The 16,724-nt window shown below is 40.3% G+C and overlaps 1 protein-coding gene across 2 annotated transcripts in view; it reads left to right on the top strand.

Moving 5' to 3' along the window:
- Window positions 1–306: 306 nt before the first annotated feature.
- Window positions 307–16,724, top strand: part of hmbsa (hydroxymethylbilane synthase a) — a 33,470-nt gene continuing 17,052 nt past the window's right edge. Inside the window, exon 1 of one of the 2 annotated variants that reach the window (XM_065023454.1) lies at window positions 307–1,108. In XM_065023454.1, coding sequence (XP_064879526.1) covers window positions 1,097–1,108 — 12 coding nt within the window. In that variant the 5' untranslated portion in view covers window positions 307–1,096. Of the gene's footprint in view, window positions 1,109–6,873; window positions 7,052–16,724 lie in introns of those variants that run through there. The other variant, XM_029670050.2, reaches the window with a different exon arrangement.

The raw sequence follows: 16,724 nt of genomic DNA, 5'->3' as shown, positions 1-16,724 counted from the left end.
AAGAGAAACTATAGACAAAGACAAAACAACAAAGTATTAACTGTAGTAGGATGAGTCAAAAACGTAGGAGCAGTGAATATAAATGACAAGGAACAGAGATCTGCACCATTTAAGTCAATTTAAGGTGAAAATAGCTTATTCCATAAACTTTGAGGTAGACGTTATCCGGCTTTGAAATTCAACTCAACTGAAAATGATGTTCAATACCAAACCAAGGGTTATTGTAGTAAGAGAGACTAAAAAGTGTAATCAGGAACTATTCTGGAACTATTCTGAAAAATTAAATACAAAATAATAATCCGGACTATAAACCGCTACTTTATTCCCACGCTTTGAACCTCGCGGTTTATACAATGGCGCGGCTAATTTATGGATTTTTCCCGCTTTCACAAGATTCATGCCGCCAAAAAACTGAGCACCGTCACATTATGTGACGTAAATCGAGCGCGCTCAAACTTCCCATCATTCTGATTACGGTAGTAATTTTGTCACCCTCATCATGGCAAAGACACGGAGAAATGCATATGATGCAGCTTTCAAGTTGAAGGCGATCGATCTGGCTGTTGGAAAAGGAAATAGAGCTGCTGCACGGGAGCTTGGCCTTAATGAGTCGATGATAAGACGTTGGAAAGCAGCGTGAGGAACTGACTCAGTGCAAAAAGACAACAACAGCTTTCAGAGGGAAGAAAAGCAGATGGCCCAAAGTATTTGCAGCCACTCGACATCAGTGTAAATCGTGCATTTAAGGTGGCGCTCCTTGTTCAGTGGGAGGCTTGGATGACAAGTGGGGAGAAATCCTTCACTAAAACGGGCCGCATGCGAAGAGCAACTTATGGTCAAGTCTGCCAGTGGGTCCTGACAGCGTGGAGCATTGTCAAAAAATCTACTATCATCAACGGGTTTCGAAAGGCTGGACTGCTGCGTGTTGAAGGGGCAGCATGAGCTCAGCGGGGTATTTGCCTCCGGATGAAAGTGACGAGAGCGACAATGAAAACGATCCAACATCGGATGAAGCAATTCTGAGGCTATTCAACTCCGACACCGAAGGAGATGGCTTCAGTGGTTTCAGTGCACAGGAGGAGGAAGATAGTGACCAATGACTTTCTTGGTAGGCCACTGTTTAATTTTTGTTACAATTCGTGTTTCGTTTAAAGGCTGTGTAAAGTTCATTTGTTTCAATGTACCGGTAGGCACCTGCGGCTTATAGACATGTGCGGCTTATTTATGTACAAAATACATATTTTTTAATAATTCAGTGGGTGCGGTTTATATTCAGGTGCGCTTAATAGTCCAGCAATTACAGTACTATTTTAAGTGCATATGAAAACTGATCATAAAAAATATTTTACATATACATGTTCCTACATATACATGTTCCTAAGACCTATTTCACTTGGAAATAAGTATTAATAACTAAATAGAACAATAACCGTGTAAAGTCAGAGCAGACCTGTATGCCCTTTAAAACAGTATCTTAGTTACTGTATTCATAAAAAATAAATGCAGCTTTCAGTCTTCTTCGTACATTTGTAAAAAAAATAGGTATTCTGGTCATACAAGAACAAACTAATACATTGAAGTACCTGAGTATTCCGAAAAATGGTCAATTGATGCTTGTTAGGTAAAGTTAAACAATATAAGGAAAATGAGAATACCATGGCTGAAACCATCAATCTGTTCCTTCTGGTGAGATTTTAGGGAGGAATATGGATTTCTTAAACGTTGATGAAGCCTCGTCCTCCGACGAAGTAAGCAGCCTTTCCCTCATTTTAAGGTAATCTACTCATCAAACCAAATCAAATTTATTTATATAGCCCTTCGTACATCAGCTGATATCTCAAAGTGCTGTACAGAAACCTAGCCTAAAACCCCAAACAGCAAGCAATGCAGGTGTTGAAGCACGTTGGCTAGGAAAAACTCCCTAGAAAGGCAAAAACCTAGGGAGGAAACAGGCTATGAGGGGTGGCCAGTCCTCTTCTGGCTGTGCCTGGTGGAGATTATAACAGAACATGGCCAAGATGTTCAAATGTTCATAAATGACCAGCATGGTCAAATAATAGGTCTGGAACAGGTAGCACGTCCGGTGAACAGGTCAAGATTCCATAGCCGCAGGCAGTACAGTTGAAACTGGAGCAGCATGCCCTCATGTACGCATACACTGATTCATAGACCTTCCAGGTTTCATCCGGATTATATGGACCAACATCACATGCGCACTAGCACTCAGTGCGTACAGGGAGCAGCGTGAGCAACGGCGACGTCATCCAAAAACATGGCAAACATTGAAAATGAAAAAAAAAAAGTTAATATCTTTATGAGTGCTGGAGAAAAAAAAATCGGCCTCTGCGACAATAATTTGAATAATTCAATGGATGTTTTGTGCGCAAATGTGATGACTAAAGTGTCTTATTAGTCATTTTCTAATTTGAATTCTCTCTGTGGCCGTCTATGGAAATGGCCTTTTTCTGGGCCGGGAATCAGTTAAACTGCAGTAATTCAATTGACTGGACATGGTTTGGTCCCACAGTCGATAGTGCATGTCAGAGAAAAAGCCAAGCTATGAGGTCGAAGGAATTGTCAGTAGAGCTCAGAGACAGGATTGTGTCGAGGCACAGATCTGGGAAAGGGTACCAAAACATTTCTGCAGTATTGAAGGTCCCCAAGAACACAGTGGCCTCCATCATTCTTAAATAGAAGAAGTTTGGAACCAACCAAGACTATTCCTAGAGCTGGCCACCCGGCCAAACTGTGCATTCGGGGGAGAAGGGCCTTGGTCAGAGAGGTGACCAAGAACTCGATGGTCACTCTGACAGAGTTCCTCTAAGGAGATGGGAGAACCTTCCAGAAGGACAACCATCTCTGCAGCAGTCCACCAATCAGGCCTTTATGGTAGAGTGGCAAGACCGAAGCCATTCCTCAGTAAATGACAGCCCGCTTGGAGTTTGCTCAAATCAAATGTTATTAGTCACATGCGCTGCATACAACAGGTTTACAGTAAGTAAATGCATACTTACAGGCCCCAACAATGCAGTCTAAATATGAATTATAAAAGGAAATAAAATAACAAGTAGTTAAAGAGCAGCAGTAAAATAACAATAGTGAGAATCCACTTCCGGAACCCCTCGTTGGAGCCCTATTCACCATCAACAGCAAGCAACACTCATTCAAAATAATGCATTGAATCAAAGATATTTACAACTAACCCAAGATGGTTAATCTGTGTCGTTTACAGTGGGAGCAAAACATAGTGGGCAGAAATGCAAGGAGGTGGTTAAATCAAGAGCTAGCGAGATCCTATTGGCTCATTGTAGCTTGTATTTGCATATTTCCGTTAGGGAACGTCTCCTCTGTGAAGTCTGTGTGTGCACAAACTCAATTCGACCTTGCACTCCTTCTAAACAACCATTTTTTTTACACTTTAGCAAAGTGTCAAGTCTATAAGACTTAGTGTAGTGTGTTTGTAACAGATTGTAGTTTTGGGAATAGAAAAATGTATTGAGATCAGATGTTTCATTGTTGACAAAATCTCCCACTACCTACGACTGAACTTCCTGTCACTACCATATTTGGTGGTAAGAAAACGTTATTCTTCTGCAGTGGGCTTTAATGGTGGTGGGCATCCAATATGGTGCATTATCGTCCCCAACTGGACAATAGTATAAATACGTTACACTTTGTGATACAAAATGGAAGAAAAAAATGTATAGAAAAAATATAAACACCCTTCCAACTAACCCTACAGTCATTAAAAAACCCACTACCCCACCCTACTACTTTGACCCTATCTGCTCCTGCACCACGCCAAAGGCCTGGGTGGACGGGACACCACCTCTCAACACACTCTGTAACTCTTCTGAAGTCAAATCTCGTACACCCAAGTACAGGTTGGCCTATCCCTCTGTGCTGGCACAGATCTACTACTCACAGGGACCCTCTCAGGATCTCACCCTTGAGCCATCTTCCTCTACTTTCTTGACTGCTTCAGCATAAAACACCTTCTTCACTTCTGAGCATGGCCACTTCAACCTGCCTCTCTCCTACCAGACACTTCCGATCCCTAGCAACATGGTTGCCCCTTCAGATGACACACAACTTTTCCCACAGAAACTATGCAATCCTCTGTCCAATGCCCTCTTGCACACTTTCCACATTTTGGAATCTCTCTCCAACACATAATCGTGGCACCTGTAACACCGCAGTGGGATTTGGCACAAAAGCTCCAACCGCATAACTTATATATCCTAACATGACTTTGTTAGGTAAAGAATCAAAACTCAAAAGGACAGACTGACACCTCCGTTTCACCACGCTCCCCACCGAGTCTGTGTCGCACCAAATGATGGGCATTACAAATACCAGGAATCTTCAACTTCAGTTGCTCCACCTTCACACTTAACACTACCCCAGAAATCACTCCTTTCAATTACCTTTAGTCAAGTTGCTTGGCACAGACCGAAATCAACCTTTCCGTGTCCCTGTTCCAATATTCCTCTTCTCCGGGCTTTGCTATCAGTGACATACCGATGTAACTCCATCTTCAGCTCTGTGCTGAGAAAACATTCTAAACAGATGCATCAGCTTTATAGCCCCTGTGACATTTCTGGGTTTCCCCTTCTGTATTTGATTGAATCGTCTTCGTTGGGGTTTTGCAGCGGACTACGTCCAAAAAGTTGTATTGCCGCCACCTACTGTGCAGCAAAAAAATATCATAAAATAAAATATTTAGAAAGAAAAAAAACTCGTTTAACTACCCCAAAATCACTCATCAAAATGCTCCCTCCGTCTGTTAAAATTAATTATCCAGGAGCCTGGGAGGGCCATCACATTTTCCGTCGCCAATAACCCTTGCAGATCTGAATTCCTGAAGACCGAGATATTTTTCCTCAGCATCCACAAAGATTTTCCTTCGTCTTCCTTTTTATTTGACCCGTGCAGTTTATCATAGTTGCAATGAATGCCACAAATCCACTTTCTTCACATGTAGCATATCCGGTGCTCTTGATTGACGGATATTCACTGTGGGCTCTGGTACATCCACTACCATATCTTCAACACTAGTGTCACTAGCTCCCACAATTATTTTAATTGCCTACACATAGCAAATCTGATGGACCACCCTAACTTTTGCCACATCAACATCCTACTTTCTTTAGCCTGTCGCATGCTTCCCAGTCTAAACAGTTTGCGCATATATTATGCCAATATATTTTGAAGTTATTGTCCACATTTTTGTCTATTCCCTGCACACACACTTTTTTCTTGACACAAGTTGAAGCTCGGTTGCCAACATCTACGCCCCTTCGGTCGGTGATTGGTCAACAGTACTACTCCTTGTAGGAATGAACTATGGAAGGGGATTCTTCAGTGAAGTGTTTGTTGTCATTCGCGAGACTACTAGTTTTCATGATCTTTGTTAGATTGAAAAATTCCTTGATTAAGACCTCTTTGGCAAAAACATACATTTATTACAGATTTCTTGATTTATCTTAGATCAATTCAGATTATTTTGAGGAAGTGTTATGGCTATGTTGTTGCTACAGTAGCTCAAACAACAGTAATGTTGCTGTTTTTTTTCTAATTTTTCAAGCGAAGGTCTTTAGGGAGTTTGCGAGCACAGATATTCGCTTCACTTAGCCAAGTTCTGCTAGAAGTAAACCAACCCTATGTATGAAAATGCCTTTACAGGGCATTCCATGAACTCTGAGTCATGATCCCCACCACAATTGCATCACGGCCATGGGGGTTAGGCCCCCCAGATAGCATATAAACACGACATAAGCCATGATAAAACATTTATTTATTGGAAATTTGCTTTAAAACTGCAAAATGATCACAATGTGTAAAATAGAACTAGATTAACTATTAAACTGTGTGGGGGGGGCTTGCTCAGACCTGCAAAACTGTGCCCATGCCAGTGTGACGGGCACTAACCACACTGGGGATTCTTGTCGCAAGGGTATCCAACAACACCCCAGAGATGACTCCTTTAACAGGTGCTCTACTCTGGAGTTCGAAGCACTACACAACTCTTGTGATGCCCACACACGGGTTGAATCAACATTGTTTCCATGTCATTTCAATGAAATGGTGTTGAACCAATGTGGAATAAATGTTGAATTGATGTCTGTGCCCAGTGGTCACTGCCTTCTTCCTCTGTTCCTCAGACACACTATTAATCAGGACAAGTCCACTCGTGGTCACACTGACTGATCCCACTTTTACCAGCACAAGATTCACCTTCTTCGAAACCCCCAAACTGATATCCCAGATAAACATTGTTATCCAAAAATCGCATCCAAACAAGAAACAAAAACTTGTCTGACACACATTCATCATCCCCTTCAGTTTTCAACACTTTCTTCAACACTACTGTTTTCCATTCATCTTCTGCAACTCCACTCGACTCGCTTTTCGTTTCAATATCGACATCCAATTCCGCCATGATTCCCCCGAAAGTGCATTGAATCCAAATGACACAGACTTATTAACTAAGTGCACTGCAACCCATCAGACATCATCTTATTTCCCAGGTTTACCCATTACAATAAACAAACAAAACAGTCATTATACAAATAAATGTGTTTACACAAGACTGTCAATTGAAATAAGTAGCTAATGTTCAATACAATATATTACTATTAGCAGAGAAACCATTGTCTGTGTATAAATATTATGGGAAAGATGCCTTTTATATAGCTACACTAGTTATGAACTTACATGCCATGCTATCAGTAAGAAAAGTAGGCTTATGCCTTGGGTCTCTCAACTATGGTGAGCAAAGAAACTAACGGACAGACAGGGCAGCGCTGCCTACATTGTCAAACTCCCTTGAACGCGCCACATAACTACACTCGCCACGCCTCATTTTTACTCTGACGGAAATGACATGGTCGTCGAGGTCACTGATCCAAGGTGGATTGGAATTTGACATTCATTTACTATTTCGTTACGATAACAGCATATATATTTTAATGATTTTGAACACCATTTTGATAACATCTCTGGGCAGTTTGTTTGCGAGGAGATGTCTGGTGAAGTTCTAAACGCACAGGTAAGAATCTGAGAGTACGGTGCACGAGGAGTTTAGTTTTTGGGACAGCCTTCATTGAACATCGATTGGTGGAAAACTACATAACACGCGCTGCTATTGGCTAAACAAATGAATGGGTATTTGTTATTGGCTCCTCGGGGAGGAAACGTTCAAGAAATAATCTAGCATGCGATTACGTACTGCCGAAAAATATCAGAGTTATAAAAACATGTATTCCTCTGAAGTGGTTAGTTGTCGTTCAATTAATCATTCCAGATATATATCGCACATAGACTTGTTTCTGTGTAGCTAGCCAGTTAATAGCCATATAAAAGACGCCGCCCATGGGCGTCCTGTGTGGTTAATATGCAGCGTCCGACAAATAACTGCCGGAATGTTTTTGGGGAGGGGTACTTGTACTTATACATTTTATATATCGGTAAATGTTAAATTAGCGGGAGGCGGGGACGCTCCAATATAGTAGGTGACGTTAATGCAAAAATAATGTTTGATTCCAGCTGCGACAACGGTAGTAGGCTGGACACATTACATTTTTAACGCTTTTTTTCTGATAAAAACGAGTTAAATGCATCCGCCATGGAGCTCAGTTTCATAATATTGCCATATGTCACAGCTACTTGCCATAGTTGAAGTAATCTTGAAAAAAGCAGATGTTATTTTAGGGCGTTAACCCTGTAGATTTACCTCGGGTAATTCATTATTAACAGGGTTACGGCTACTTGGTGAGCAAGCTCACTGTTCTCCTGGGTATACGTTGTGGTAACCCACAGTGCTAGTGATGGCTGGCGCATAGCCCTCAACCATTAAACATTTTCTGGTCAAGGTTAACCACTTTTTTTTTTTTAAGAAAAAGTTGTAAAACCTAAACAAAACGCATGTCCCTGTCCTCTTCTTAAAGATGTGGCCGATTTTAAACAGACAGTACATTTTTTTTTAAATAACTAACTTTTTGGGGTGATTTGTTTCTAAATGGCTGCTGAGTAATTTTATATGCGTCAATCTGTTCATTTTTAGGAATCTAGAAGTCGAGCTCATTGATTTGTAAAATCTGACGCAGTTAACTCAGATTATGAGTCTAGCAAGTGTGGCATGACTATTTTGACAATTTTTCGGAATACTCAGGTCCTTCAATTTATTAGTTTGTTCTTGTATGACCAGAAAACCTATTTTGTTTACAAACTGACGAAGAAGACTGAAAGCAGTATTTATCTTTTATGTATATAGTAACTAAGATACTATTTTAAAGGGCATACAGGTCTGCTCTGACTTTACACGGTTATTTTTCTATTTAGTTATTAATACTTATTTCCAAGTGAAAAAGGTCTTAGGAACATGTAATATATATACAATATGTAAAACATTTTTTATTCATTTTTTTTAATGATCAGTTTTCATATGCACTTAAAGTAATAGGTACCCTTTTATTTAAAATATTATTTTGTATTTTATTTCTCAGAATAGTTCCTGATTACACTAAAGAGGGTTTTTAGTCTCTCTTACTACAAGAACCCTTGTCTTGAACATAATTTCCAGTTGAGTTGAATTTCAAAAGCTGGATAACGTCTAGCTCAAAGTTTATGGAATAAACTATTTTCACTTTAAATTGACTTAAATGGTGCAGATCTCTGTTCCTTGTCATTTATATTCACTGCTCCTACGTTTTTGACCTATCCTACCAAAGTTAATACTTTTATATAATCTTTGTTGTTTTGTCTTTGTCTATAGTTTCTCTTAATGCTAGGGGGTTACGAAAAAATGGGAAGCGCAAGGCCTTATTTTTATTTGCTAAACAATTTCAAACAGCTTTTAGATTTTTTGCAAGAGTCTCACTCAATTTCGGCTGATGCCAACTTCTGGAGGTCACAGTGGGGCAACAATATTTTGCACTCCCATGGATCTGAACCCTCCGCTGGTGTCACTACAATGAGAAATACCTTTGGTGGTAATATTCTACACTCGGAATGTGACCCCTTTGGTCACTTTATTTGTCTTGTGATCAGTTACAATGACAGTACGCTCATTACTGTAAACTTCTACGGGTACAACACCAAACATGAGAATGATGAGTTGCTTGAATCTATAGGGAAACATATACTTCATTGGTTATCTAAATTTCCCAATTCGTTATTATTAATAGGAGGGGACTTTAACATTACTATAGATAATTTAACTGATAGATGGCCCCAAGGTAGGCCAACCAATCAGAATTTGGGTTTAATACTTTTTATGGAAAGGTTTGATTATACTGATATATGGAGAGAGAGGTTTCTGGCCGACAGATCATTCACTTGGAGTAACAAAACAGGTTCCAGACAATCCAGAATAGATTTTTGGCTTTTATCCAAATGTATTGATAGTGTGTTACTACAAATATTTGTACTACTCCCCTCACAGACCATAGGGCCATTTACATTGATATCAAAATATTTACCCCTGATACTAACCTTGGTAGAGCATCCTGCTGGAAGTTAAATAGCTCATTATTATATAATGATATAGTTAAGTTTGAGGTTAAAGATCTGCTTTCACACTTTTGGGAAAGGACTTGTGAAGAAAAATCTTATTGCAAGAACTGGGAGCTCTTTAAATTTGAGGTGTCCAAATACCTTAGAAAATATTGGAGTAATCTTGCTAAGACCAGAAGAGCTGAGGAGGAAAAGGTGATCATTAAGATAACTTCCCTTTGTCAGAGGTCCCCAGCCGGCCTCTCGGGGGAGGAGAAGATGGAATTAATTGAGGTACAAAATAAATTGGATAATATATATAGATTAAAAGCAGAAGGGGCCTTTATTAGATCTAGGAAAAAATTGATTGAGGAAAGAGAACAGAATTCATACTATTTCTTTAGACTTGAGAAATTTCACTCTGAAAATAACACTATCCATAAGTTAAACATTGATGGTGTTATTACAGATGACCAAAAATTTATCGCTAAATACTGTAGCAATTTTTACATAATTGTATAGTTCTATGTACTGTCAGGAATCCACAGATATGTTTTTTGACTCACTGAATAATGTTCACTCTATCAGTGATATAGAATATAAACAGTGTGATGAACCCATCAAACTTGAAGAGATTATAGAGTCTATCAAACATCTAAAGAACAATAAATCACCAGGTGTTGATGGAATTACATCAGAATTTTACAAATTATTTTCTGAAAAAGTAGCTCCCTTCCTATTTGAAGTCTTTTTTAGAGAGTATTAAACACAATGTTCGCCCTCCTACAATGAGTCAGGGGTTAATAACACTGATACCTAAGCCTAAAAAAGAAGTGCTGCTCATCGATAACTGGCGTCCAATTTGTCTTCTTAATAATGACTATAAGATATTAGCCTTACTACTTGCAAAAAATAATTAAAGAAGTCCTGGATGCAATCATTGATGAAACACAGTCTGGCTTCATGAGGAACAGACATATTTCTTACAATGTCAGACTAGTATTAGACATACTTGACTACTCAGACCTAATAACCGAGGATAGCTTTATATTATTTTTTAGATTTTTATAAAGCATTTGACACAGTAGAACATCAGTTCCTCTTCCACTCCCTTGAGAGACTTGGCTTTGGGGATTTTTTTCTGTAATGCTATTAAGACTCTCTATGCAAATGGTAACAGCTCTATCAAATTGAAATATGGCACCTCACCTAGATTTGAGTGAAAGAGAGGAATCAGGCAAGGTTGTCCTATCTCTCCGTACCTGTTTTTATTAATCACCCAACCCTTTTGCAAATTATTTAAATAATAGTCCTGTACAAGGTATTTCCATAGCTGGTAAAGAAATGATTATAAGCCAGCTGGCTGACGATACTACACTTTTTCGGAAAGATGCTAGCCAAATTCCCATATCGATCAATGTGATACAATCCTTTTCCAAAGTGTCTGGTCTATATCTTAACATTAATAAATGTGAACTCATGGCTGTCAAAGATTGCGACACCTTCATATTATGGTATTCCAGTAAAAGAAGAACTTACATATTTAGGCATAACCATTATAAAGGATCAGAAGTCTAGAGGCTTACTAAATTTGAACCCTCTTATTAAAAAAACCCAGAAGAAGCTAAATAAATGGCTACAGAGGGACTTATCTTTAAAAGGAAAAGTCCTAATAACCAAGGCTGAAGGTATCTCTAGACTAACATATGGAGCTCTATTTTTCTATGTTGACAGTAAAATAAGCAGAGATAGACCAGATGCTTTTCAACTTTCTGTGGAGAAACCGTACCCATTACATTAGGAAAACTGTTGTAATGAACACTGATTAGAATGGTGGGCTGAATTTTCTGGACTTTACTACCTTAAATAATACTTTTATTTGGATAAAACAATTCCTAAGAAGACCCACTTCTATCTGGAATTGTGTTCATCATCATATAATCTCTACTTTTGGTGGCCTTCATGTTGTTTTGCAATTATAATATTGACAAAGTTTCAGTGAAACTTTCTGCTTTTCATCGGCAGGTTTTCTTGTCATGGCCCTTATTTTATAAACACAATTTTTCTCCACACAGATATTATATATGAAATAATTGGGATATATTGTATAAAAATACTTCTTTGTTTTTAGAATATTGGTTCCGAAATAATATCCTATTGGTGAGCCAACTTGTAAATGCAGAGGGTCTTTTACTCAGTTATAAGGAATTCTTATCACTTTACAAGGTCCATGTAAGATTTTGCAATTGTTTTAGATGCCATTCCCTCAGGTTTTGCTCTGTTATTCAGGAACGTGTCAAAACCTGACCCTCAAAGCCTACCTTGTATTGACCCTGTTGACTTATCAGTAGGAAAGATTTGTTTCTCTTTTGGTCCATTCAACAACAGAGCGATATAAACCTTGTTGCAGCAGGATGTTGTATACCTTATGTCATTTCTTATTGGAATGGATTTATTGATCATATCCGTTAGAAAAAAGTTTGGATGTTGCCACACACATACCTACTTGTTAACAAAATTAAGGAAGTTTCCTTTAAAATTATTCATAAATATTATCCTGCCAACCACTATATGAAGAAGTTTAAGGAAAACATCAACTCAAATTGCTCTTTTTGTAATGACCACCCAGAAACAGTGCATCTTCTTTGGCATTGTATTCATGTAAGAAAACTGGGGCAAGACATCAGTAGATTTATAATTGAACAATTTTATGAAGGTTTAACATTATTGTGGAGAGATGTACTGCTTGGATTCTTTACCTACGTTAGGAATAAGCTGAAACATTTTTATGTAATTCATTTCATTATTCTTTTGGCCAAATTTCATATTCACAAATGTAAATCTACAAACAAAAAAAAACAAAATTTCTTACCCTACAAAAATAATTAAATACTCTACTAACAAAAAAGCTGTTAGAATTACAAGTGTATTGTGATATTGTACCCCCAAGCTCAATTGTCCATTGTATATTATCCATATTATTATCCATATATACTTGTGGTCCCTCATGTACTTCCTGTATTGATTTGTTGTTAATAAAAAAGGGAGGGGAAAAAAGTGTCGCAAATGAGTTATCTAGTACTTGCAGAAGGCCATAAACCCATACTGGTTTTTGCCTTAAAAACCCTAAACCTATGTATAACCTATTTTAGCCTTAACCCTAAAACCTAATTCTAGGGTAGGGTAGCCTAAAACACTTTTAGAAACTATTTTAGTAGTAATATTACGTTAGTATATGCCATTATAGTACTTAGTAGCATTTTGATCATTTAAAAAATCAAAACATTTTTTTTTGCTGTATTATTTTTTATTAGTTATTATACACTGCTCAAAAAAATAAAGGGAACACTAAAATAACACATCCTAGATCTGAATGAATGAAATATTCTTAAATACTTTTTTCTTTACATAGTTGAATGTGCTGACAACAAAATTACACAAAAATTATCAATGGAAATCAAATGTATCAACCCATGGAGGTCTGGATTTGGAGTCACACTCAAAATTAAAGTGGAAAACCACACTACAGGCTGATCCAATTTTGATGTAATGTCCTTAAAACAAGTCAAAATGAGGCTCAGTAGTGTGTGGCCTCCACGTGCCTGTATGACCTCCCTACCACGCCTGGGCATGCTCCTGATGAGGTGGCGGATGGTCTCCTGAGGGATCTCCTCCCAGACCTGGACTAAAAAATCCGCCAACTCCTGGACAGTCTGTGGTGCAACGTAGCGTTGGTGGATGGAGCGAGACATGATGTCCCAGATGTGCTCAATTGGATTCAGGTCTGGGGAACGGGCGGACCAGTCCATAGCATCAATGCCTTCCTCTTGCAGGAACTGCTGACACACTCCAGCCACATGAGGTCTAGCATTGTCTTGCATTAGGAGGAACCCAGGGCCAACCGCACCAGCATATGGTCTCACAAGGGGTCTGAGGATCTCATCTCGGTACCTAATGGCAGTCAGGCTACCTCTGGCGAGCACATGGAGGGCTGTGCGGTCCCCCCAAAGAAATGCCACCCCACACAATGACTGACCCACCGCCAAACCGGTCATGCTGGAGGATGTTGCAGGCAGCAGAATGTTCTCCACGGCGTCTCCAGACTGTCACGTCTGTCACATGTGCTCAGTGTGAACCTGCTCTCATCAGTGAAGAGCACAGGGCGCCAGTGGCAAATTTGCCAATCTTGGTGTTCTCTGGCAAATGCAAAACGTCCTGCACGGCGTTGGGCTGTAAGCACAGACTCATGGAGTCTGTTTCTGACCGTTTGAGCAGACACATTTGTGGCCTGCTGGAGGTCATTTTGTAGGGCTCTGGCAGTGCTCCTCCTGCTCCTCCTTGCACAAAGGCGGAGGTAGCAGTCCTGCTGCTGGGTTGTTGCCCTCCTACAGCCTCTTCCATGTCTCCTGATGTACTGGCCTGTCTCCTGGTAGCGCCTCCATGCTCTGGACACTACGCTGACAGACACAGCAAACCTTCTTGCCACAGCTCGCATTGATGTGCAATCCTGGATGAGCTGCACTACCTGAGCCACTTGTGTGGGTTGTAGACTCCGTCTCATGCTACCACTAGAGTGAAAGCACCGCCAGCATTCAAAGTGACCAAAACATCAGCCAGGAAGCATAGGAACTGAGAAGTGGTCTGTGGTTATCACCTGCAGAACCACTCCTTTATTGGGGGTGTCTTGCTAATTGCCTATACATTTACATTTAAGTCATTTAGCAGACGCTCTTATCCAGAGCGACTTACAAATTGGTGCGTTCACCTTAAGACATCCAGTGGAACAGCCACTTTACAATAGTGCATCTAAATCTTTTAAGGGGGGTGAGAAGGATTACTTTATCCTATCCTAGGTATTCCTGAAAGAGGTGGGGTTTCAGGTGTCTCCGGAAGGTGGTGATTGACTCCGCTGTCCTGGCGTCGTGAGGGAGTTTGTTCCACCATTGGGGGGCCAGAGCAGCGAACAGTTTTGACTGGGCTGCGCGGGAACTGTACTTCCTCAGTGGTAGGGAGGCGAGCAGGCCAGAGGTGGATGAACGCAGTGCCCTTGTTTGGGTGTAGGGCCTGATCAGAGCCTGGAGGTACTGAGGTGCCGTTCCCCTCACAGCTCCGTAGGCAAGCACCATGGTCTTGTAGCGGATGCGAGCTTCAACTGGAAGCCAGTGGATAATAATAATTTATATAATTATATATAATAATAATAATTTATTAATTAATTTATATTAATATAATTTCCACCTGTTGTCTATTCCATTTGCACAACAGCATGTGAAATGTATTGTCAATCAGTGTTGCTTCTTAAGTGGACAGTTTGATTTCACAGAAGTGTGATTGACTCGGAGTTATATTGTTTAAGTGTTCCCTTTATTTTTTTGAGCAGTGTATTTATTATTGCAAGGCAGAACACTTGATAAACAAGCCACATGTTATGTTTTATATTTCAAATGTGGTTTGAACTGGGTGTGACCTAGTAACCTCTATGTAAAAGTCCAGCAATTGGGGTGAGATAGGTGGGGCAGGTTTGAGACTGATCTCAGGTATTAATAAGAAAAATACACTTTATTTCTCAGTCTTTATATGAATGAATAAATTAACTGATAAATATTTCCAATAGATGGCAGCATAAGACCACTAAGCATCAGGTATAGGCTATAGCAGCAATATGTTTGACATAAAGTAGCATGCAACCAAAGCACAATTGGCCCGGCATTGTCTCGGTTAGGGGAGGCTTTGGCCAGCCGGGATGTCCTTGTCCCATTGCGCTCTATCGACTTTGGGGGGGCCAGGCGCATGCACGCTGACTTCAGATGCCAGCTGTATGGTGTTTCCTCTGCCACATTGGTGCAGCTGGCTTCTAGGTTAAGTGTGCAGTGTGTCAAGAAGCAGTGTGGCTTGGCAGTGTCGTGTTTCGGGGGACGCATGGCTCTCAACCTTCCCCTCTCCCGAGTCCGTACAGGAGTTGCAGCAATGGGACAAGACTGTAAACTACCAATTGGGGAGAAAAATGGGTAAAAGTAATACAACTAACCTCAACCTAGTATACAGTACCTTTTGGAAAGTTTTCAGATCCCTTGACTTTTTCCACATTTTGTTAGGTTACCGCCTTATTTATAAAAATTATAAAATAGTTTTTCCCCCCTTATTCACACAATACCCCAGGTTTTTATACATTTTTGCTAATTTATTAAAAATCATAAATGGAAATATGTCATTTACGTAAGTATTCAGACCCTTTTCCCTTGTACTTTGTTGAAGCACCTTTGGCAGAGATTATAGCCTCGAGTCTTCTTGGGTATGACGCTACAAGCTTGGCACACCTGTATTTGGGGAGTTTTTCAAATTCTTCACTGCAGATTCTCTCAAGCTCAGGTTTGATGGGGAGCGTTGCTGCACAGTTATTTTCAGGTCTCTTCAGAGATGTTTGATCGGGTTCAAATCCGGGCTCTGCGTGGGCCACTCAAGAACATTCAGAGACTTGTCCTGAAGGCACTCTAGTGTTGTCTTGGCTGTGTGCTTATGCTCAATGTCCTGTTGGAAGGTGAACCTTCACCCCAGTCTGAGGTCCTGAGCGCTCTGGAGCAGGTTTTCATCAAGGATCTCTCTGTACTTTGCTCTGTTAATTTTTCCTCAATCCTGACAAGTCTCCCAGTCCCTACCGCTGAAAAACATCCTTACAGCATGATGCTGCCACCACCATGCTTCACTGTAGTGATGGTGCCATGTTTCCTCCAGATATGACGCTTGGAAATCAGGCCAAAGAGTTCTATCTTGGTTTCTTGTTTCTCATGGTCTGAGAGTCTTTAGGTGCCTTTTGGGAAAACTCCAACCGGGCTGTCATGTGCCTTTTATTGAGGAGTGGCTTCCATCTGGTGACTCTACCATAAAGGCCTGATTGGTGGAGTGCTGCAGAGATGGTTGTTCTTCTGGAAGCTTCTCCCATCTCCACAGAGGAACTCTGGAGTTCTGTCAGAGTGACCATCGGGTTCTTGGTCACCTCTCTGTCTGCTACCTGACTGCTCAGTTTTGCCGGGCAGCCAGCTCTAGGAAGTGTCTTGGTGGTTCCAAACTTCTTCCGTTTAAGAATGATGGAGGTCACTGTGTTCTTGGCGACCTTCAATGCTGCAGACATGTTTTGGTTCTCTTCCCCAGATCTGTGTCTCGACACAATCCTGTCACAGAGCTCTAAGGACAATTCCTTTAACCTCGTGTCTTGGTTTTTGCTCTGACAT

The sequence above is a fragment of the Oncorhynchus nerka genome, linkage group LG10 (assembly GCF_034236695.1).
Source record: "Oncorhynchus nerka isolate Pitt River linkage group LG10, Oner_Uvic_2.0, whole genome shotgun sequence".
Lineage (NCBI taxonomy): Eukaryota > Metazoa > Chordata > Actinopteri > Salmoniformes > Salmonidae > Oncorhynchus > Oncorhynchus nerka.
This window is presented reverse-complemented; position numbering and strand designations above follow the sequence as displayed.